Raw genomic sequence first — 25452 nt, forward strand, 5'->3', positions numbered from 1 at the left:
ACATCACCTTTATCGTATCTCTGCTTCTGTCAAGAAACCAGAAATCAACAAATATAGGGAGGGAGACACGGAGAGAGGTGGACACACGGGAGACTGAGGGGTGATCAATGGAGGTTGAGAGTGCTGTCAATACACACACACACACAGATGTGACATTGCACTGACACACAGCTCTGCAGAATAAGACCGAGCCACTGAACTGTTTCTGAGCAGATGGTCTGCGCGCGTCGACTTGTGTGTGAGTGTTTAAGTGCGAGTGTGTGTTTGACCTTGACCCACAGGCTGATATCGGTGCCAAACTTCTGACTGAGAGACATGAGAGCGCCATAGGACCTTGTCATACACACACACATGCTCACACACACACACATATAATTGCATTTTAACACCCTGTGCAAACTTGACAATTAACATACTGTAGGTTTTCACTGTGTAATACTGTACAGAAGCATGGAGTCAGACACAAGGTGGCACTGTTTGCACATCCTTCTTCCTCATCTAAGACAGAGGGAGAGAGAGTGTGTGTGTGCGTGAGAGAGAGAGAGTGCATGTGTTCATAAGTTCTGCAGTGCTGGCTACCGGGCCTCTCCTTAGTTTTAACTCAGATCAATTGTTATTACCGTGCCCTTGTCCGGGTCCCTCTCCGCTCTCTCTTTCCCATACAAGCACACAGATTCAGAAAAACATGCACGCACACACATGGTACCATAGAAACACATGGGTAAACAGGCAAGCATCTGCAGGCTCCCTCCAAAGCAGACATCCTGCTGGGATCATTTCCTTTCCTTATTTCACTCTGCTTTCTCTACAGGTGGGAATGAAACACTAATGAATAGTCAGCTTTTAGTCCCTTTTACTCAGACTGCTTCTTTAAGTGCTGATTCTAGTGGCTGAGGGTTGTTTATCAAAATCTTGACAGCAAAATTCTATGTTTAATATCAAAAATATTCATGCCCTGAACATAAAAATGTTGATTTCAAAAAGGGCTGATTGGGTTCTGTCTGCGCGGCCGCATGTGTGGGCGTTTGTGTGTGTGTGTGAGCGTGTGTGTTTGCGAGAGTTGGTGTGTCATGGAGCCGGAGGCTGGCCAATCCAAAAAGCCATGAATTTGTAAACAATGCGCTCCGCAATTCCCAATCAACACCTCCACACCGACCCACGCCTCGTAATCAGAGAGAGCGGGTGAACGGGAGGAAAGACAGAGAAGCCATCACCGGCATTTCTCCATAATCAGAGTAGACAGAGGGTAGAAATAACATGCTAATCAATGGTCCTCTGCATCCACTACAGTTCAGGTCATTTCAGTTTACTTCTCGGTGTTTTTTTTCACGGACGGAAACTTGGCTTGCAAAAGCGGCATATTACAAATGTCCAAACACAGACTGCAGCCCACAGACGCCCATTCATTTAAACACAGGACACACTCATAATGAATCCAGGAGCCGTGAAAAGAAGCTAATTAACCCGACAACACGACATGACAACATGGGTAAACACACAGCATGTGTTAAGACTGAGAAGGTTAGGAAAGGTGTGCTGCAATAGATAGTTGAGATGCTGCCAAAAAAACAGAGGGAGCAAAAATCACTCTCAAAACTTGACTGCTGTTTTTCTTAGCAGACCTTTATGGTGCCAACCTATGGCTGTATATAAAGATGGACAACGTGTCTCCATCTGCTCTCATTGTACAAAATTGATGCCAAAACAGCCCTGTGACGGGCGCTGCCATCTTGCGATGGTGACGTCATTTGGAGCCAGAGTTGCGCAGTTGAGATCGGCGCGTGGAGCTTCTGTAGCCACTTCCGCTAACCAAAACACATACTTACATTACTGAAAAAAAACCCGTAAACATCCCGCACATCGGCGTGTTTAACAGCAGAACAGCTTCTTGTGTTGGTCTGAGGCTATAATTCCTTAGATATGTAAACTTCAATGACTGTAGTGATTGTTTTAGTTACGTTTCCTCTCACTGTTCCTCCTCTACTCTGCTAATCCAGAACAGATTGGCTGCAGGAGTTGTATTTGTCAACAGAGCTGTCAATCATCCTTTTGACAGCATCAAAAAACTAATTAAAACTAAACTTGTCAGAAAAATGAACACTGATTTGGAAATGATTTTTTTAATATAAAAATGATTATCTTTCTGTCTTCCGTTTAAAAATAGTCTGTTACACTTACAGTGAGAGCTGTGTCCATAGCAACAGTTAACTCTGTAGCCTTCTTAAAATGAGCTAGTGTAGCTGTTTTTACTCACATTAACTGGAAACATTTCCAGTGACGGTGAAATAAGAAAAGTTGAATGGGACCACAGCACCTGATTGATGTTTGCCAGAGTCTGTTGACATTTTCTTTCACATTCAGCGTCTTTAAACACCTCCGTATCCCGCACTGTGTTCCCTCTAATGTTTACTTCATTAACCTTTATTGCTTTCTCTCCGCTGTTTTGTCTCTTTTCTTCGCTTCTGTAAACAAACCGACGTCAAATTTACTGGACGTCTTTCAGCGGATTGATATGATTATAGTTTGTCCTCCGGATTGTGCGATTAAAGCTGCATCCCTAGCAACGGTGTGTTCTTCATAGCAACAGTCTGTTATCGAGAAATAACAGACCTTGGAATAACATAATTAACCAATCAGAATCAAGTTCTTAACACAGCTGTGTAATAATGTAATAATACGCAAGATAAAGAGGGAAAAAGGTAGACATTAAAAGGTACCTATGTGAGTTTTTCCCATATTACATCTTCATTTCTTCCTTTCTCTCCGTCTGTGCTTTTACTACTTTTATTCCCGTCTCTTTGCTGTATTCTATCTTCTTCCCTTGCTGTCCTCTCCAAGTCAATCAATGCCTCTCCCAGTGAAAGACATCTTTTCTGCAACTTCCTTTCACTTCGTTTTTCAATTTTCCTCGCCCTAAGCCCTCCCTTCTCCCTCCATCTTTCCCCATCACCCTTCCTCACGCACACTCTCTCCTGTCAAGGACACAAGCCACATGAATACTCTGAATCACCCTTCTCTCTCTGTCTTCTTCTCTCCCTCCCTCCCTTCCGTCCTTTTCTTACTTTTTCCACAAAGATGTCTGAGCGCTGATTTCCCCCATGCCTGTCAGGCCTGTAGAGCACCGGGCAACAGCAGGTGGACTCACAAAATATCAATGTATGAATAAGAAATAAACACCAACAAGCGCGAGCACGCCGACACGCACAGTGTGGTTGACAATCTGTTTGACCATCTGTCTGCCTCGTGCGTTGACATAGTTGCTGTCTGAAGTTGAGGACATTGTGCGGTGTGTGTCTGTGCAGGTGTGTAGGTGGGTTGGACGGATATCAACTCAGTTAAGCTGAAAAACATCATCAGCCAATAAGTGCTCCCATAATACAGCTCATTTGATTTTATATTGATGTATAATTTAGACATTTTACACTGGTTAGGTGTAAAATTAGAGTGATTGAACAGAAGCCAAAGCACGGATATGTGTTAATATTTATAGGCTTATTATCATGTAATATCAGAGGCTTTATCACCATGATAACAGCAAAACTCAAGGGGAAAAAACAGGCATTTCTAAAGAAGGGTTTGGCATGAAAACTAAGAGACACTGCAAGAATATCTTACTCCAGCTACTTCAGTCAAAGTTGTGAGCCTTTACAAACCCATACAGGTGGAAGGTGTATTGTTTTTGGTCCAAAAAGCGGCTCCAGGTGATCAGAACTTCGGCTAACCCTGTGAAAAAGTGAATAAAGGGCTCTTTTACCTGGCAAAGTCGAGGTCGGCCTCCCTGGACATGGTGATGTTGGTAAGGTTCTGCTGGAGGACGAAGATGTTCCTGCACATCTTCTTGATGCCAGACTCGCTGATCCTCTTGAAGTACTGGGCCCCGTTGATGAGGATACAGGAGATGAGATGACCCAGACCTGGAGAGAGAAAAGAGAGAGACGACAGGAGAAAGAGGGAATAAAAATTGTAACATCATCACAGGGAGGAATCAAAGGAAAGAGGGGCATTCATATACTTAAACTCTGCTGTGTATACTTCACCAAAGGTCCACACCAACCTTCAAAGATGTACTGGAACTTGTGCTGCTGCAGGGCGGCCCCCATCGCCTCCTCTATCGCCGAGATGTCCTTGTTCAGTTTGACCACCAGCGGGTCGTAGTCCATGCTCTCCACGTTGGCCACGATGGCGTAATTTCCCTGCTTCGTCAGCGGGATCAGGTAATGGAAACAATGCACCCTGGAGTGAGCGTGGGAGGAGAGTAAAGAAAGAGAAAATGGAACATCACCTATGGAATAATGTTTGTGTTCTCTTTCCATGTTAGGTCTTGTTATTCATCTTGCACCTGTTGATTTTAACGCTAAATAGAGCCTCCCAGATTATCACACAGTCGCTGCTGATTGGTTAAAATCAACTACAATATGTGCTGAGTTGAGTGTGCTGAGCAAAAGAAAGAAAAGAGCCACTTACACCAAGAAGAGGTGAGTAACTGCGAGGTGTGTTATTCTCTCTCCTCAGAGCATAACATAGTTAGAGTGTAGACTTCAGGCGTCCCTGAGTGTTCTCACTTATATGTATACCTACTCCAACACCTATAATTTCCAACAGGAATCATTATGTGCAGAGTGCTCATAACATATCCACTCTTTCAGCTACCTCTACGCCACGGCTGGTTCCCATTCAGCCGGGAAATCTGATTAGTTAAGGGTAACCTGCGGAGCACAGCGCTAAATACAGTGTTCTGTCGACGTATGAAAGGACTCAAACATCTGGGATTCACAGCCGACATGTTAGGAAATAAAGGCTTCCACTTCAGGGTTTATACTTCTGTAGATGAAGTACAAACTGAGGATTTCTTTGAGTCTGCTATGGCCATACTTGATGTGATACACGATGTTAAAATACATGTAAGCCAGAGAATTTCATCTTTATGTCTGGCTGAAATACTGGATTTTTAAAGTGTTCCATAATTCATTTTATATGAATGTAATATTCAAGGGAAAGTTGGATGAAGATGTGGTCCAAACACGGGTCTGTGATCTTGGCTGGGCAGCAGCTAGCGGAGTAATTGCGGGTTAAGAACCTTGCTAAAGGGTTTTAACTTTCCTTGGCTGGTAGAATTACACATATCTGGTATAAGCTGGTTTAACAAGAGGACTTGTGTAATACTGTGGTTAAGCATATTACACCTACTGTGTATTGGTGTGCAAATCTGTAGACAGCTCCAGAAAAAATCTATGTTTACACTCTGTTTTTACAAACATGCTACAGAGGCAAAAGCCGAAATACACACATGCACATACAGGACCCTAATGGAGTAATGTCAGAGTGAGGGGGCTGCGCATGGACATGTGCCCCGAGCAGTTGGGGGATTCTGTGTCTTGCTCAACCTCGACAGTGCCCAGGAAAGGAACTTGCACCTCTACCAGCTCCCAATCCCCACGCTTGATCCGTACCGGGACTTGAGCCGGCCACCCTCCTGTTCCCAAGCCGAGCCCCTACAGACTGAGCTACCGTCTACCCAAGGTAGTGAGAGTATGGGTTTGTGTTTCTGTTAAATTAACTTTTGTTTTATTGTAATCAATATTTCTCCTTACTTCCAAATTAAATATTCTCATTTAGCTCTTTTATATGCAGAAAAAGACGGCTGGTTTATAGAACCAAAAGATGCAAAAAAGATGTTTTCAGCCCTCGAATAAAGCAAAGAAAACAAGTTCATATTCATGTTTAAACAACAGGATACTAATGTTTTAACTCAGGGGAGTTCAGAAATCAATATTGGGTGGAATAACCCTGATTTTTAATTACAGCATTCGTGCATCGTGGCATGCTCTCCACCAATCTGTCACATTGTTGTTGTGTGACTTTATGCTACTCAAAACAAAAAAATGGCTTGTGACCATCCCACTTCCTCTTGATCACATTCAGGAGATCTTGGATGTCCAGATGTGGGTGAAGTTTCAAATCTGTTGGTAAAAGTATGTCGGAGTAATCCCCAGGCTCCTCAGCTCAGTCTGCAGGCTGCTGTGAACGCCAGACAGTTTTTTTCTACACACTGCACTTTGTGACGTCACAAGGCTTTGGGTGGCTGGCCAATCAGAAGAAAGCGGGCTTGTAGGGGCGGGGCTTCTTAAAGGGACATAGAGTCGTTTCAGGGAGCGGCTGTATGAGGGCCTGCACAGAGCTTCTGCATCGAAACGTAAGCGTGCAGGCTCGTCTTTTTTCCTCTCTTCTAATTGAAACTAACCTTCATATCGAGAGGCAAAATATGAATCTCTTTGTCACATTTTACACCCACTATAAAGTATATTTTTAACATTACTTTTAGGACTTTACCAAGATGCTATTTCTCTCTGTCCCTTTACACACCATCATCTTAGTCTACGGGCTTTGCCTCAATAAAAGGCTCATTTCAGTCTGGTCTTAAGGAGTCGATACTCTTTTAATTCCATCATCACAGTGCCCTGAGCCAAAAGGTATAAAATGTTAAGATAAGATAATATCAGCTCATATAAAATGTATAAAATGATATGGGTGAATGTCTCTTCACCCTTAGGCTAAGCCAACAACTGCGCCTCGATCTCACTTCCAACTCTCTCTATCAAATCATTTCTTAGCAACTGTATCTCCCTCCTTTAACCTCCTACCCTCATCTCTCTCTCTCTCTCTCTCTCTCTCTCTCTCTCTCTCATCTCTTCCTCCCACCCTCCACTCCCCCTCTCTTCCTCACGGCTTCATTTAGCTGGTACCACTATCAGGGGAAATTCGCTAGATGGGGAGAGTCAATGGAGTGTGGCATATAGCTAGACATCAGCCTCAGGGAGGGTTTTCTACTGAAATCATAAACAATATTGCATAAGCTACACAACAGTCCACAGGGGAAATGGTGGTACATGGAGGGATGGAAAGAAGGGGGAGAGAGGCATGATGGAGGACTATTAGTGGTTGTGAGGGGGAAAGAGTATATGGTGTGGTAAATTAACTGGGATATTGACGTTCAAAACACATACTCAAGACGTGGTAGGAATTCCTGATCTTGTGCATTAAGGGTTTGAAGTGTGATGCCACTGGTAATTTTGGTCCAAATGATTTAATGACACGTCCTCCAGGCTCGTGTTGTACGACGGTGGTGAATGATTTAAACTTGTGCTGTAACAATCTGTGTTTCGTTCAGCTGGGAGGCGACACAAGTGAGTTATGTGTGTGTGTGGTGACCTCAAACGCCTCGAACGTGATTGTAACTTCAAACCATAGACTGTATAAAAAGATGGACGACGTAACAGCTCCCTAAAAGTGAAGCCAAAACATTTCCAGCGCCCCCTGCAGTATAGATCATAAAGCCCGCCTCCTCCATGTTAACAGATGGGACATGAGTCAAACTATAAAATCAAAATACGGGACAAATAAATGTTTCTCAAACATGGTTTCTTTCATTATAGTTAGTTCTTATCATGCTGATTTATGTCCAAGTGTTCATTTTTCTGAGAAGTTTAGTTTTCATTTGATGCTGTAAAAAAGATGATTGACAGCTCTGTTGACAAATCCGGCTCCTGCAGCCGATCTGTTCTGGATTAGCAGAGCAGAGGAGGAGCGGTGACAGGAGACGAAACTAAAACAATCACTACAGTCATTGAAGTTTACACATCTGTGAACGTCTGCTTCAGACCAACACAAGAAGCTGTTCTGCTGTTAAACACGCCGACGTGCGGGATCTTTGCTGTTTAATTTCAGTAAGTTATGTGACTACGGCGGCTCCACCTGACGGCACCATCGCATGATGGCAGCGCCTGTCACGGGGACTATTTTGAGAGCAGATGGAGAGGCGTGGTCCATCTTTATATACAGTCATTGCTTCAAACACTTACAAAGCATGAAAAACTGGGAAACGAATCATCATCTAGACCTAATCTTCAGTGCCATTTCAACGCTCAGATCAATGCATACAGGAGAGGAAAACTAAACTTCTACAAACTCTGTCTGCAAGATCTGGCACATTTCTGCACAAACTGTTCAGATCTTTCCTTATACTTCTAAAAAAAGGCACATTTTACTTTTCTTACACATTTCTTATTCATTATCTGTTTTCATTTTGCAACAATTCCCACTTATCTGTAGTCTTAGTGCTTACTTCGGAAGCGTTTAAAATGGCTCGACCATGCGTTTCTATTTCTGCAAGTGTGGACGAGCTCCTGTTTTCTGCATACCTGACTTCCAGGTGCAACACCAGGAGGCAGCGGTCAGCAATGTCCTGGAAGCCCCTGGACAGATCAGTGAGGGTCTGCAGAATCTGCTCCCTGCTGCGTTCGCTCTCCCCGACCACCTGGCTGTCTGAGCACGGCGACACATCTGGACGGACAGGAAGACACACAAAGGACATCATTAACAAACACAACTTCACCAGCAGTATCGATCTGAGGCACTGTCCTTTAAATAGGGCGAGGGGATGCTGCTTGAGCGAGCTGCTTAATCCCTACATGCTCGAGGTCGTGCTCTTTAGTTGACTCTGACCTCTGACCCCTACAAGGTTATATGTATGCATGTGTCATTTCATGTTAAAAAAGCAAAAGTAAAGCATTAGTTCACCCTCGCACACTTCCTGAGTCCTTCAGCGTGTACTTGTACTTTCTTCTCGCCACTTGTGCTGAGACAGCAGGAGCATGTGTCAGTGCACTGCATTGTAAACCACACAAAAGACCAGAGTGTGTGTGTGAAAAGAGAGGGAGAGAGAGAGAGCTAGGGAGCACGGGAGCATGATGAGTGTATATAAATTCAGCCGGGTGTAGATCAATGGCCATAAATTAGCAAGGGGAGGAAAGGGAGAGAAATTGGCCCCGTCACTCATATGTAAGTCTATTTGGTCAATGAGGCGAGTGTGTGCGTGTGTATGTGTGTGTACGAAGAGTGACTGTTGAGCAGGAGAATGCAGGGGTCCACGATCGATGTGCCGCAGTCAAAGCCAGCTCCCCAGTTACTCTTCCTGCCCTTCCGAAGGTCACACACGTGTGCACGCGAGCGCACACGCACACACACAGAGATAAGGACAGAGTGTCATCATGTGTAAACGAAGGCCGAAATCATCTGTTAACGCGTCTTCTCTCTGTATGACTGATACTTTTGACTGATATTCACCACAACATGGAGGAATTTCACTCGTAAGATGCTGGTTTCATCATTTGTACATGGAGTCTTTCACATTGGTACACTAAGTCCAACCAAGTAGATTTGACCATGTTTAACAAATGTAGCTTAAACCCAATCCTGTAATCATAAGGTATCTTGTAAGTGCTTTTTGTAGAAAACTCTGAGGTTCCTTGTGAACTTGTGAAACTCTAGATCTGTTGTTACAACGGGAAACCAGAGTCCAAAGAGTTCAGACATTACAAAAAACCTTCCTGTGACGTTAAGGCCATGTCCACACGTACACGGGTATTTTTCAAAACGTAGCTTTTCCTCTGCGTTTTGGTCTTTCATCCACACGCAAACGCCATGTTAGGTCACTGAAAACTGATCTTTTGTAAAACTCCGGCTTTTAGAAGAAGACTTTTGGAAACTCTGTTTCCACGGAGACGCGTAGACGGGGTAAAGAGCGTTTTTGGCTCCCGTCGTCAAGCTGTGCGCCGTTATCTCCACGGTGACGCGTCACTAATGAGGCGACATTCCTTGAAAAAGGACGGACGTGACAAAAGCTAAAGAGAGACAGGAAATGTTGAGAGAAGAGAGTGGAGGATGACACGCACCAAGTGATCGGCAGACCGGGAGTCGAGCCTGCGAGCCTCTGTCTATGGGGCGCCTGCTCCACCAACTGAGCTAAACCAGCGTCCCATAGCTGCTCGGTTCAGCACGATACTCTGACGGACACGCAAATTCTATCACTGGAACAGGTAAGGTATTGTAAAAAACCATCCCCAACTTTAAAATGACCCCCAGGTTGGGAACCACTATACTAGAAGGCCTTAGATTTAATATCTGCTGAATGGTCTACAGTCTTTCAAAAGTTTGGTGGTATATCACTTTAAATGTACTGAGTGTAATGGAGATTATAGACCCAGGAGGACCTCGCCGTTCTGTGTATGAACCTTTAAAAGCATGCAATAGATCAGATTCAATACTTTGGTCTAACCTGGATACCTGGACAACTCATGAATAGACATTAAAACATAATTTGAGATCATTTTTTGGCCTTTTTATGCCCTTAATGAGTAAGTAAGTTTATTAGCTTCTGATGATCTTTTTAAAGCTAACCTTAAAGCTTTAAACTGCAACAAAGTCACTGTTGTTTCTTGGGTTTCAAAAGGGTCCACATCTGCATATCCCCCACATAAATCCGGCCATCTTTAGTATATGCTGCTGCATATGTTCTTCTGTAAGTTACTTTAAATGAAACCCTAATAACATGGTGGACCATTGGCGTAAGCAAACAGCAGTGAGGTATGTGCCTGACCATGCAATCATTAAAGCAAACACACCTGCGCTCGTGTGATGTGACATGAGTGTGACAGCTGCTCTTAGGGGCCGTGTGTCTGACATACAGAGATAAAGCTTGGACTTGTTTTTCTTAATAGAGGTTGTGCACGTGATGTGTGTGCCGTGTATGTAGAAGGGCTATGAGCTGTATGCATGAACTTAGCTGCTAATTAACTGTCTTCTTGAGTAAACCTCTTGATAATGTGTGGGAGGACACTGCAGTGCAGTCGTTTACAGCAGGTACAGGCTGGTTTCTTTTGTTACAGGATGTGTCAGTGCAAAGTCCTGCAAGTGGGAGGACTAACTCTGGCTTCAGTGGAACAAATAAACAGGGAGACTTCTGATTATTCTTCTAATTGGGAATACAACATCCATACACCAATCAGCCATAACATTAAGACCACTAACAGGCGAAGTGAAGAACATGGATTGGACAGGAAGACATGATCTTGTTACTCTTGTCCGCCGCCAAACGTGCCTACAATGGACTGGAGCACGGAGCAATGGAAGAAGGTGGCCTGGTCTGATGAATCATGTGGTAGGCTTTGGGCAATGTTCTGCTGGGAAACATTGGGTCGTTCATGTGGATGTTACTTTGACACGTACCAACTACCTAAACCTTGCTGTAGACCAAGTATCATGGAAGCGGTATTCCCTAATAGCGGCCTCTTTCAGCAGGATGATGCGCCGTGCCACACTGCAAAAAACGGCTCAGGAATGGTTCGAGGAACGAGTTCAAGGTGTCGACTTTGGCCTCCAAATTCCCCAGATCTCATTCCAATCGAGCATCTGTGGGATGACAAACAAGTCCGATCCATGGAGGCCTCACCTCGCGACTTACAGGACTTAAAGGATCTGCTGCTAACGTCTTGGTGCCAGATACCCTCAGCACACCTTCAGAGGTCTAGTGGAGTCCGTGCCTCGATGAGTCATGGCTGTTTTGGCGGCAAAAGGGGGAACTAGATAATATTAGGCAAGGAAAATGCTCCATCCTTTCTCCAGTCACGCTCCCCACGGTTACGAGCCTTCTTGTCATTTTTAATCAGTTGTAAGAATAGCCAGAACCCCGACTGTTGATCGCAGGATAGGGAGGCTAATAGTTTAGGTCGTTTTATTCGTTAATCTGACTCTTTCACATGGAAACAGGACTGGCTGAACTCAACTGACTAGTCTAACATTGCAGTGTCTGGTTGTCAGCTGTCACCAGTGTCACTGTATAAAATCAACATCAGCTCCTCCTCCTCCTCCACCAGCAGAAAAAGCTCCAATGCTGTGGATTACATCTTCAGCTTGATGATATCAATATTAATCCGGCTAAATGAGCCGCAGGCACAACAAACAAGATCGGTCTTAACAGGAAAAATCCACAATGATTTCTCAGGGGAGCCGAGCATAATGACATTAATTGACTTCATTTGATTGTGTTTAGAGGATGCTGTTTATTCTCCCTGGTCACCTTATCAGATCATTAATAGATACAGAACGCAGCACTGACACGCGATACTGCCACTCAAAGTAAAAGCCACAATAACAAGAGTGTTACGAATAGAACCGAGGACGCTAACGGCTGCATTAGATGCTATTATTGTTGTGTATTGGCAGCAGGGATGGTGGGAACATTAACAAGCGTTTGGCGCAGCTAGCAGTTCAAAGATGTCATTTAGTGCTTCAATAAAGTTTTATTTAAAGCACCAGACAAAAGGTGCATGTTGTTTGTCTCTTGTAGTTGCCTGTACTGTTGTGTGTGAATATAGGTGAGCGTGTGACTTGAAGGCTTCTGTTTCCTCTCATGTGCATTACCCTTGCTCACTCTGGCAGCAGAAAGGGGAAAAAAAGGGGCTCGCTGTGGAATGGAGGTCTCTCCAGGGGGTGTCCGTGAAACACACATGCAAAAAAAAACACACACGGATTCCCGCTTTGATGATGCTGGGGAGGCGTTGCAGCATTGGGGGGGGGCGCCATTAGATTCAGAGACAGACGGGCGAAAGGAGACAAGTCATTGGTCCTGACTGACAACTTTCTTGCCCTCTTTTTTTCCTCTTCCTCCTGATTAGATGCGAGGATATGTATGTGGTTGTCGTGTATCTTTTTATGCGCCCATGTGTAGGCACGCATACATGTGTGTGTCGAGCTTATCCAATTATTTTCAGATCCCATCTAAGAGAAACGTCTGTTGCTTGCCATCTGTGGAAGATGAGGGTGGCAGACATTAAGGGAGAAGCTCAGTGATGGAATCCACACATGCAGGCGGCACATGCACACATACATGGACAGTTTGTATTAACACAGACGCAGTGATTCTCCTCGTGACCCGGCCGCCATTAAGGGAAGGGAAAAATGGACCATCTCTGTAGGCTTGACAAATCTCGATGCTAAAAATTTGATACGAATCGTGATCGTTGTTTAAAAAGTACAACATGTCCTACCCCGCAACAGGAAAGAGGAGTGAGGAAAAATGGTGAAAGATAAGCAGAGGACAGTATCCTGCAGCAGTGAAGTGATGAATGATTCATAAATGACTGACTGAGCAAGAGAGGAGAGGAGTTATTAATTATTTTGCTGCCTCTGGTAGAGGATGAACATCTGCACGCGGGGATCTGAACTGCTGTCCAGAGAGGAAGAGGGGAAAGCGATGCGAGGGGAGGTTAAAACTGAGGATGAGATTGAACGATCCCAAACTGCTAAACGGTGTCTTGTGAGAGAGAATGAAAACACGGTGGAAATTTTAACAGATTTGAAACCCTCACAGAGGAAGACAAAAGACAATATTTCACCAACTGCTAAAACAACACCATCATCTCCCACTGCAGCCAGTCCCCGAGGCCTGTGCGGTGAATAAGAATGTGTTAACTTGCCTTGTTAAGTGGAGTCAAGAAAACAATCATCGCTGAAGGGAAATAGTCAAGGTTAGAAAGGAGTATTCATAAACCCTTCACTTGCAGCAGAGCAACAACAACCAAAGAGAAAAGGAGCGTATTCCCACTAGGAGGGCACGTGGTTGTTGTCCAGAAAGCCTGCAGCATGAATAAGAGGCCTGTTTCTACGCAACTAATAGGGTCAGTGCTTTGACATGGTCGCACACATTTGCACACAAAGTGTTGGTAAGAAGACGGCCTCTCCTACTGTTTATGATCTCTTGTTTGCAGGTCCACAAAGTTCCAACAAGGCTGCAGGACACGCGGGCAAATATTATTAAAAGTGTCTATAATTCAAACACGCACAGCAGTCAACAGAGAAAAAAAAAACGTCTGTCGTGCTGACATCGCCCCTCAGGCGTCTGTGCGCGCGTGTGCTGTCGGGTAAATATTGTCACAGCGGATTGCAAGTCCAGCGCTGCGACCAGATGGGCGATAAGACCCTTTCTGCAGCCACCTTCACGGCCAATCACCATCAGTGGTCTGTCTGCACACACACACAGGAGGACACAGACACATATAGGTGGACGCCCAAAACTGCACCTGCACACTCTCCTAAATTGAATTAAGATGCAGCACCTCGAGGAAGTCGTGGGGTCAAATATGCATGTTCATGTTTATACATAGCAATGTGTGTATCTACACATCAAGTGGGATTCAATCACCCCTGAAGGTGACTATGACAAACTGCAGAGTTCTCCAAGCCATGGACAGGAGGGATGCATGATATTGGATTTTTTATCCCAAATTTTCCAAACCTTTTTGCCGATTGCTGATTTCGATACCAATCTATTAGACACGTTTTTTCCCACCTAATTGCACAGAACATCAAGTCTCCCCTATAGTGGAATTGATATCATGCCTACTCTTATTGTAGTGGCCAAAAGCAAACATCTTGCACCCTTCTACACGCTTGACATAAGAGGCGTTGTACAAAAGGTCACGTGCCTGATCACTCACGTTTCTGAGCGCGCCTGAATGCAGCATCCCCCCGAAACAGGGCAGTGAGGGAGACGTGCCCGGACTTGTTTACTGCGCCTACTACAGAGATATCAGTGATCGCCGACTCTTTTTATCATGTGTGCGTTCATGATTATGTAAGTTAGTTTTGCACTGATGTTTGTGTTACTCTCTGTTAGCGTCGGCTTTGGCCATGAGTGTATTTTCGGCATTTTTGATGTTGTTAAGTCCGGTAAAATGGCGAGAATGTGAGCTAACTGTTAGCTAGTTAAGTGTTGTGAAAGTTGTTTAACTTCTATTGATTGGCTCGAGTTTCTGTGACTTTTTAGTCTTTATTTGTATATTGTTGATAACTTTGTGCAGGCAGAATGAAAGCGTTTTATCGGCGGAAAATATCGGCAGAAAAATGACATATCTGCCGATGCCTATATGTCATTGTCAAGGCATTATCTGCAGATACTAATAACGTGCTGATAATATTCTGCATCCCTAATGGACAGGGTGTACTGAAAACATACAACTTGGAGAAAAGACAGTACAGTACCAGGATGAAGAAAGTGCAGCAGGAAGACAAAAACGAAAGAAAGGAAAAGACAGAATAAAAGAAATACTCACTAAGAATGAATCGAGAAAGTAAGAAAGAGAAATGAAAGAAAAAAAAGCAGAAAAGAGTGAGAGGAAAATGAGGTGTTCATACCTGACTGCTTCTGTAATATAAAATCCAATTTGGAGAGGCATAGACGTGAGGCTGGGAGGGGGGAGGAGGATGAGATAAGGTGGGGTCCTTTTCCCCTGCCGTACCCTTGTCCCATCTTACACAGCGCGCGCTTAAATACACACACACACACGAGCGTGCGACGCACACGTAGTCCGTCATCAGCTCTGCAAACACTAAATAATGAACAATACGGAGGCTGTCCCAGCATGATAAGTGACTGCCCTATCCTTCCCATTAGTGCCACCCGACAGAATTAATGATAATTATGTCACGTCTCTTCCCGTACTTTTATTGAATTCTTATCTGTGAATAAACGAAGAAAGCTAGCGTCAGAGCGAGAGAGGGGGGGAGGGGAAGTTTTAAAAGAGATAGCGACAAAGTCAAGTCCAAATAAGAATATCTGAAAAGTCTCATTTAATTATTTTGTGTCGAAAAGAAAAGCCGCAATAGGGAACAGCAAAATAGTGCGAGTTCAATGAGCAATCAGGAGCTGGAGAGTTGTGACAATGGCTGATAAGGGTTGAAGTCCTCTTTCTATCCCTTTAGGAGAAGGTGCATAATTTACAAGCACTTTACTCTGCCTGAGGACCAAAACACTGCAGTGGAGACGGTTGAGTTTGTCCATTGTACTGTAAAACAAAACAATGAAAGAGGTAAGGGAAAGAGCTGCGTGTGGTGATTACTACAGGTTTTGATGTGTTGAAATTGAATCCATTGCTGCATTAAACTATATTAAAAAGTAGATGTCTGGCTGTGACATAAACACAAACTGACACTGGAGCCTTTTTCACATAAAAACAGTATCTTGAAAAGCATCATAATGTCAAGATTGATCAGTCCCTCCAGGATTTCGCAGGCTTTTCCTGTGATGTTGCTAAAATGCCTGATGTAGATCCAACCTGCTCTCGATGCTATCAGGCTCCAGCCACCCTCCATCATATGTTCTGGTCATGCCCAGAGTTGGTACAATTTTTGGTGTTGTCCCTGGCTGGGTGCTGCCCAGTCAGATGCCATAGCCCTTGCGCCTTATTTTAATTAATTGGAAATCAGCTACTCCTCCTCCTACACACAGGCACTAGGTCGGGGATGTGATGGGGCTTTTAAAGCTTGAGAAGCTGAAATATTCAGCCAGGAGAACCGTTCATGGCTTCTATGGGGTCTGGCAGCCATTATTGGATTACTGTCTGGGAGTTCCTTTTTTTTTTTTATTAGTTTATTTTATCATTGTTATTTAATTAATTTATTTTTCTGTGGTCTTTTAGATTGTATGTAGTGTATGATTTTGGGATCTAAAAAAGCCAATAAAAATATTTGAAATATAATAAAATGCCTGATTTTGCAGCAGATTTTTGAAAAAAGTTGCAGTGAAAGTTGCAGCTCATCCACTGTGAAAAAATTGAAGGAAACTAAAGGAAAACTACCATGGAATAGTAATTTTGCACTGCACATGCATATTTCAATGCTATCCATTTGCCAAAAGACAAATTTACACAGTATTTATAACAGTTAAGCTGTTGTACTTATTATTTGGGGTGCTATGCTTATATAAAACCACTGATGAGAGACGGTGATTACTACCTCACTGTACAAACTCTCACATTTGTAACAGAGCTAAGGCACCAGGAAGTGGCTAAGTGAACGGCTAACAGTTTTCAACATGGGTAAGTAATCATAAGACGACACAGATTCATTATGTAGAGTCTCATTAAGACACTGTAGTTAGAAGCTGGATCAGGTAGCTAATGAAAGAGAGATGATCGCAGCGGATCCTCTTAAAAATTTAAATGGATCAGCTGTCTGCTGCACAGCTAAAAAAACACTAAATCTCCAACATGCAGCGTTCTGGGGATATTAAAGGCACAGTAAACGATACTCTGCGGTGTTTATACAACATTGCAGACCTTTGAAGATCTGCATTTAGTGATGTACACGTCGACGCCCGCGGGGGAAATACTTTGATTGGTCAAATTTGCAAGGTCGTGAAAAAGTTGCAGGGCTTTTGAATTTGCGCAAATTTGCTGAATCGCAACTTCCTGGAGGGACTGACTGATACTTAATCACCCAATCCAGCTCCAGAGATTCAGCTTGATGACACATTCAAACTTGTTAAGTATTGAATGAGCTTATTGGAAAGAGTCTGACATCTTTATGTGGGAGGAAATATGTGGAAAGCTTTTATATCAAGCATTTATACTCTTGTTTTGATGGAATAAGTGGATTAAATTTCAAAATAAAAGCTTGCTACCATAAGTAAGAGCACAAAAACAAACCTGACCCGACTAGAGGAGTCATTAACGGGAGATTAATGCCTCCTTGATTGCTATCATACGATGTTATTAAAAAGATATGAAGTTGAAGGAGAATATTACAAGATGCTGGAATCTTTAATGAGATTAAACATGTTCTCGAAGCGATAATAAGGATTAAAACATTAGTGTAATGGTAAGTGATTAACAAGAGCGGCATGAAGATGTGTTGGATGGATACACACACACACACGCTTACATACACACCTTGTTTGGATCTGTAATTAATGATACAAAAGTGAGAAGGGAATGTAGGAAATGCTTTTAAGAGTTGTTATGAGGCATTTATTTATGTGCGCACACTCGCAGAGGAGCCGCCACACATAATGAGTGTGTGTGCGTGTGTAAAGTGCTCTTTGACAACTCCAGTGGAGAAGGTAATGAGTGCGTGATAATACACTCAAACAAGAACTTAATGAGGCACAGGTAAGGAAGTGTTGCTGCAAAGTGCGGCAGCTAAGGATGAGGAGACTTCACATACCTTTGACTGTGACCCTCCATAAAGCAAACAGACAATGTTAGTGTGTATTCTGATCAATAACTGCTTAACGACCTGAGAGAGCAGTAGCAATATCTGCTTGAGGAATGTCGCTGATGTAATATGGCACTACAGTGTAATAGAGCAATCAGTAATCGGATGTATGGTGGCACAGAGGCTTGTCCCAAGGTGCTTCTTTGGTCTGTTTATTTGGCAGCTACGAAAGCCGATCTGCCTGTGCCAAAGTGGAAAAATAAGATACTAAGGAAGGAATATGACAGTTAAGATGATCTAATTGTTTTTGGTTTAATGCAACCATCAGACAAAGAGTTGTCAGTGTTTCTGTAAGCAGAGTGAACAGCAACAGATGTCTGGTGGCTGGCGCAAAATGTATTGCGTATGTCAATGTTTGCCCAAGTTTTGCATAACTTAATTCTATCCACAGACACATGATGGAGAAATAAGTAAGGAACACAGTTCTGAGTTGGTTTGGGAGATAAATATCAGCATAACAACTCTCTCTAACTTTCTGTTTAAAATGCTGATATTTAAAGGCGCCTGGTACTCCCATCACAACAGGGCCCTAAGTCTCTAACTAGACTCTTCTCCTCTGTAGTCCCCCGGTGGTGGAACGAGTCTCTTTCCACCTATAAGAAAAAGCTAGCTCTTTCATGAACACCTATTGATGATGATGACATTGAGGATGTTGTTGATGCTGATTGGGATATTCACGATGATGACATTGACCTCTGTGCGCTGCCTGTCTGCACCAGTGTCCGATCGCACTTGAAGCTGTTTGCTGGCACTTACTTTGTTCCCTCCTGTTTTGATCCTTGTTTGTGTTGTATTAACTCTCAGATGTACGTCGCTTTGATGTGATGTTACAGCGACTTGCTTACCAATATACTGCTTGTCAAATGGTTCAATGGCCTCCTAAAAACCCCCAAAACCACACACACATACAGTAATAGGTCTGTCCTAAGCCCCGCCCCTTTTCTTGCACTGGTCCAATGACAGTTGAGAAAGCTTGTTTCGTTGAGATCAGCGTGATGAAGCCTCAAATTGCATCTTTTTGCTTTGTTATAGAAGTTTAACTTTTTAACGCATGTTGTACATGTTAGTTGTTTCACTGCAGCCCCAGCTAAACAGATCTGGCTGAACCCTGTCTCTTTATAGCAAGCCTTTCAGACCTAATGACAGTAAGAAAGGAGGGCTAGATTCCTTAAGGTTCCAAAACTGATATATGTTCTTTTGAATCCTTTACTTAATCTATTTCTGTCAGTATAAGCTTGTACAGACTAGATCTTTTCTAGCAAACCCTTGCCCTTTCATTTGCTAATGATGTAAACTGACTGTTGGGACTCCAAACAATGTGTCAACTTGTTCCACACCCCAAAAGTATCATCTTCACTTACTGGAGGCCTGAGGCAGGTTTGCGAAGAACGTCTTGAGGCGCCCGGCGAGCCACTCCATGCTCTCATGCAGGTTGGCCAGAGCCTTCAGGTCGCTGACGTCGCGCAGGATCTCATTCTGGGGGATCAGCTTGTCTCCCAGGTTCCCGGTTAACACCTCGGACTCCTTAGCAAAAGCCGCCCTGACGGATGCAGAGAGGAAAGGATGTAAGAGTTTAAGCGATAAGTACATAATGGATTTGTTATATTTCTTGAACAAAAATGACTGCTGTCAAAAAGCGCTGTAAAAAATATGTCTGCGGCTAAGAGGCAAGACTATTAAAGAAGCCTATAATCAGTCTACAGTGTTAAGTTATCTGAAGGAAATGAGCAGTTATTGGTGGGCTGAATGGACTGTAGACGTCTGGTCTGTAGAGGCTGTAAGTGGCTTACATAACTATCAAAATAGCCAAGGCTGAAAATGAATGGATTGCTGAACAAAATGTAGTTGCAAATGTATGAGTTAACTTTGTTTATTAAGTGTGTATGCACGGCTTTTTATACTTGAAGAGGGTACAAACTTTAGAACTCCAATGCGTATGTGCACAATGTTGGTGACTTAATTTAGGCACTTAAAAAGGGTACATAACTAGAAAGATCAAAAGACAGTTTTAAAGAGAGATACAGGAGAAGGATAGGAATGGAAAGTTAAAGAAGAGGGAGTTGCTAGCAGCGAAACAATCTGTGGGAGAGGAAAAACAACAGGTGATGGAGAACATTTATAAATGAGAGACGAACAGAAGGCAGAGATTTACAGGGTGGAAATATAAAGACTTAGAGATCAAAACTTCTTTTTCACTATATTTACGAGCACTTGGAGTTCTTTTTTGGAGGGATAACCGACTTTGGAGTCTGGCATGAAAGAAAGAGAGGCAGAGCAGGGAAGTGGGATAACTGAATCTCAACTCCACGGTGCTGCAAACATGCGGCATGTGCACCGGCCTCCAGAGTCACCAGGATGCCCGCAAGATCAAGATCCTTTAGACAAAAACAAACAGCCGACACATATTCTCGCGCTCGCACATAGGCTTGTGTAGCTTATTAATGAGGCTTTATAGAAGCGCTGGGTTGCCAGTCGTGCAGAAGTTAATCCCCTTTTCATAGCGATGAAAACATCTACGGCCCTCAAATCAAACACCCTTATGCTCTCCCTCTTGCTATCTCTGAGCTCTCACAGTGTGTGTGTGTCTGAGAGAGAGAGAGAGAGAGGGAGTGCACACACAACAGATTGACTTTCTTTGGCCACATAACCAATTTATTTATTTACTTTACTATTCCGCTCCGATGAGCTCCACTGTTCCCTGAAGAGTGCGCACATTCAAAGGCAATTTCGATAAGACTGACCCCCCCCTCTCCCCGCCTCCGTCTGCTCTCCTTATATTTTCCCATTTTGTTCTTCCCTCGTTTCCTCACTTCCTTCAGATAGAGAGTGTTTAAAAGAGCAATCATGCCTTATTTTATGGGCGCATCTTAGTCAACAAGCGACGGTTCAATAATATGTGAATAAAGGAGCAGAGACGGGAGGGAGGGATTACCTGCGTGATTGCTCAAGTGTGGTTGTGCCTGTCTACTTCTGCTTGTTTGTCTGTGTACGCTGTTAAGAAGTGTGTGCTACTATGCTTTGTTCTGACAGACGCACACACACAGATGTATGAACATTGACATGAACTAGAACATATTTATGCCTGTACCGAGTAAAGTCCTCCTCATCCTCCCGCTTCTGCCGGGTCTGTCTGGGTTGAGTCATGTTCGCCCAGTTCGGGAGCGACTGGAGCAGGCGACTGATGTCCTCGTCTTTGGACCAGGAAGCACTGATGGTGAGCTTCTCCTCACACTGGACGATACCCCTGAGGAAACAAACATAATGCATGCAGAAGAACTGAGACAAGTTGTCTGTTGTGGCTATAAGCAAGAATAAAACAACAGATAATAACAAGGAACTAATTTCAGGTGCCAGATTATCGTGCTAACCATGCTAAAAGGATGTAGTAACTGTAACTGGGAATCTACACCGACACTGTAGCGTCAGATGAACGTGCGCAACACGTAAGCGTCACGGCAGCATCTATTTTGCAATCTCCACCGGCTGCAACTACAGCAAAGATGAGTCTCAAAGTTAGGCAATGGTAGTTGCAATTCCTGGCCATAAACAGGGGTGTCAGTGACGCTAAAAAGTGTGCAGTCTGACAACTTTGCAACCTACTTGTAGACTGATTTCTGAATTGTGCATAAATTCTGTATTAATGAAGGATGTCGAAGTCAAATGAGGATGAATTAATCAAATTGATCTTGCCTGCTCATCTAGCCTATCAATAAGAGATCACATCGTTTAATATGGACTCCTTGGGTGTGGGCATGTATTTACATAGCAGTCAACGGTTTTCTGTGCTTCACTGATGCGCAGCAGCGGGGGGAAATAGACTTGGCACGTAAAACGAACAGAGCAGCAGAAAATTACTCGTATTTTACGCCCGCCTCCCGCGCAGCACACGGCTGGTGGAGTTTGCAGCATTGAATAACATTGGAGCGGTACTGTCCCGGCACATGCACGTAAAATCCGCTTAAGTTGCCTGTGGAAATTCCCTGTAAGAGGAACGTTGTCTCGCCGGAGCTGCGTGCCGTTTGTTATTTCCGTGTTTTAATTCCATGTTTCAGTCCGTCTGTTAGCTACTGTTGTGATCTTGCCCTCCGGATCCTCTGGATTTATATTCTGTGGTGTTTTCTGTAGATCAGGGTGCCAGTTAGGCATTCAATTACAAGGTGATGTAAATTGACCTCTGCTGCTGGGGCTGGATGAAAAGTCAGGGAATCACCATAGTTCAAATTAACCTGCTACAAACCAAGAATGCTTGCACCAAGATAAGATTGGAATTGATCCAGATATTGCTAAGATATTTTATCTGCTCTGGAGCCCTGCAGAAATGTAGCTAAAATGAGGTAAATACAGCCATAGAGACAGACTAGCATCACTGCTATTCAGGTAGTTAAACACAAGGTACACAAGCATCTGTACTGACATATAAAATAGTATCACAGCAGCACTGGTTTGCTGAGAAGAGATATTAGGGCAGACTGCCAGCATGTATTTGTTTGTGTGCATGTGTCTGGGTTGGATAAACTACTTGGCGCTGCAATTAATATCATACTAATACCTCGTACAGGAGACACAAGCACTCCAGGGTTTCACATCAATACCACACACACACACAGACGTGTTCATGTGTGATTGCACAGCAAACATACAGCACACACACAAATACAAACACACACACACACACTTTGGCAGCCTCTGTTGGGCTTGTCTTTATCACTCGGAGGCCCCGGTGAGACTGAGGCTGACCTGTGACAGAGTCCAGATGGAGTCCCAGCAGTCTGTCAGTGCTTTCCCGCGTCTCCCGGCCCCGTTCATCACTCCCTCCCTTATCCCTCCATATTCTCTAGCCCTCCCCCCCTCCCCTGGCCAGGTGTTATACAAACCCAGAGGAGCACAGGCGGATGACTTCTCGCAGCAGCGATGTTTGTGATGTGTTTTGAAATCTAATTCAATATTCTTGAAAGTAAATAATGAATGCTGTGAGTCCGGCTTTTCTTTACTTTTGTTGGTTGTAAAATCTTCACATAGTGTCACATGACCAAACAAGAGTGATCAGAAGTCAAATATTGCATAAGAGCTAGCCTCTGTCTTGTTTTACCTGTAGGCTGTGTTGCAGATTTCCTTGTACTCTTTGAGCTTGTCGCAGACCATCTCAAGGAACTGGTTGGAGTAGGCACTCAGGTCCTGCATAAGGCTCATTAGATCCTGGATGGACTTCTCCACAACCACCGTGCTCTGGAGGTAGAAACAGGAGGAGAGAACAGAGTTTTTCATGCTTAAAAAAAGAGAATTTTAAACTTTTAGAATAGTAGAACAATATAGGGACACACAGGAAAATCAAGGTGGACTAGATTTCATTCAAGTGCCCGGTCAGATCCAGTCTGCTGTAGTGCAAATGTATCAGGAAGGCTCCAACTTCACTTCACTTATCTGTCACCTGCGGCTGGACTGATGACTGGTGCTGCAGAGCCTGTCAGAAGCTGTAACACTGTATTGCAGGAATGGATGATTCTTTGTGTGTAAGTGAATCAGAGTTAGTGCACATATTTTTTGGTGTGTGTGTGTGTGCTTCGAACTTCTGTGTTGTGTGCGTTCTCTGGCTGAAAGTTAAGAGTGTGTGTGCATTTGTCACAGTGCACCCATCACCAGGAGCCGCGGCAGGGCTGTGACAGCAGCCATTACAGATTAGCCACTCCTGCGTGACTAATAGCTGGCCCGGGAACTGCAGAGCAGCTTCATATCCTCAGACACACTCGCACACAGAGAGCAAACTTTTCAAAACGCACACCTTTGAGCAATTCAAGGACTGTTAAATGAGATTACAACTCAGCATGCTCACGTTTGCCAGCTCCTGGCACTTTACCAATCTATGCTACATCTCCAATAATTCTGATAACTCCCTATTCGCCTGGGCATAGCTTTGCTGCACTAACTCTGGAACTCACTACGACTGTGCAAGCAGTACTGTATGTGACGCAGAAAGATGCACAGAGAGGGATCTTAAACATGTGATTTCTATTCATCATTCATAGAGTCTTAATATTCATCCCACTGTTCTTCCTGTGTAAACTTTACACAGAGTTCCATTGTTGAGGCGGGAAATGGAAAAATTAATAGCTTGGTCAAAGATGAATAATATGGAAATGATCTGTGCGAGGTGCAAACAACCGCAGGAGTAGAAGGTGTTTTAAACCAGAGGCTCGAACTTACTTTTTAGTGTTAGCTGTAGAATCCAGGCAGAAAAAACAGAGGCGATTTAGGGCCTGTGTCCCACGCCCCCAAGAGCGTTTCTCACCGGCGCTGACTGTTGCTAGGTTACATGCGGCACTTCCGCTTCCCTTGCCAGTGACCGTTACGTCTGTTTTAAATTGTTCTGTATGCCAAATATTTGCTTATATTCAAGTAACTTTAAAAAAGACAATGTACAAAGAATGGAAAGGAACCGTTTCCTGGCAAAAGCAGCAGCACTAGACAGGAAATTGTACCCTCGAAAAATCGAACGGATTAGCGTCTCCTCCGCCATTGTTGTTGACAAAGGTGATATTGTAAGTCCCGCCTCTTCTTAATTTTGATTGGCCGGCGAGGGAGGAGTAACATTGACGAGCGCGTAGGTGTTCCAAACAAAAGTTAAACTATTTTTGAGCGGAGGACTGAAAACGCTGAACTGCATTGATTTTGAGCAGCCATCACTGCAATCGCAAAAACGCCGTCAGAGGATTAAGGCCCTTATTCTGAAGTCAGGAAAAAATAATATGTAGTTGGGTATAATATCAATAGTATGCCTTAATATTAGACATGAATATTAACATGTAAAAGTCCAAAATCTGCGTGATATTATTGTAAGTCCTATCTATGTTATTTTAATAAAATATTTTTTTAAGTTCTATAATATTCAAGGCCAGTATCTAGCAGCCAAAGTGTCTAAAAAGACTGCAGGGGGCAGTAGTGACTGTAATTGATCATGAGAAAATATGGAGAGACCCCCGATGTGATAGAATGACATTAATATTAATAGCTCTTTCTGTGTTTCACTTTCCCCCCTCGCTCATTCTGTCACATTCAGGCAACGGTGCGCGCACACACACACACATATGCCCGCACACACACACAAACAGCAGACACTCCACTGAGGGAAGTAATGATCCATAGCAGTGCCCATGCCCGCGGAGTGCTAACCAAGGCCTCGTCTCTGCCAAGGGAGCACCCTTTACTGTCCATGCCCGACTGCCTGTCAGCCTGCAGGAGGAAGAAATACACAGACACTGCAGGAGGGCAAAACGCTCGGGTCGAGTGTAGGCTGGTGGTGCTGTAACCACTTCAATTAAACAAAAGCGTTAGCAATGACAGAGCTGCCAATCGCTGTTATCATGACTACAGTGATAATAACATTGCTTTTGTGAACCCTGGAGGGAAGTTTGTTTGTTTCGCCAGGGTTGTAAGGTCAGCATCAAGGCTGTAGGGGGATCAGTGGGTGGCTCAGGATAACTTCAGCATGACTGACATCTTCAGCCAGTCGAAATAGAGTCCATAACAGCAGTACGGATTTTATGAGCCATTTAACTTTGGAGGAAT

The 25452-nt window shown here is 43.8% G+C and overlaps 1 protein-coding gene across 1 annotated transcript in view; it reads right to left on the reverse strand.

The window, feature by feature from the left end:
- exoc4 (exocyst complex component 4) overlaps positions 1-25452 on the reverse strand; it is a 132664-nt gene that overhangs the window by 11920 nt on the left and 95292 nt on the right. Inside the window, exons 14-19 of the mRNA XM_069671506.1 lie at positions 22979-23115; positions 20978-21133; positions 19251-19429; positions 8199-8340; positions 4055-4233; positions 3755-3914 (exon numbers count right to left, since the gene is read on the reverse strand). Of these exons, the coding sequence (XP_069527607.1) occupies positions 3755-3914; positions 4055-4233; positions 8199-8340; positions 19251-19429; positions 20978-21133; positions 22979-23115 (953 nt within the window). The remainder of the gene's footprint in view (positions 1-3754; positions 3915-4054; positions 4234-8198; positions 8341-19250; positions 19430-20977; positions 21134-22978; positions 23116-25452) is intronic.

This window comes from Semicossyphus pulcher, unplaced genomic scaffold (assembly GCF_022749685.1).
Source record: "Semicossyphus pulcher isolate SPU_LCO1_2020_fin unplaced genomic scaffold, fSemPul1.0.p SCAF_20, whole genome shotgun sequence".
In the NCBI taxonomy this organism is placed as follows: domain Eukaryota; kingdom Metazoa; phylum Chordata; class Actinopteri; order Labriformes; family Labridae; genus Semicossyphus; species Semicossyphus pulcher.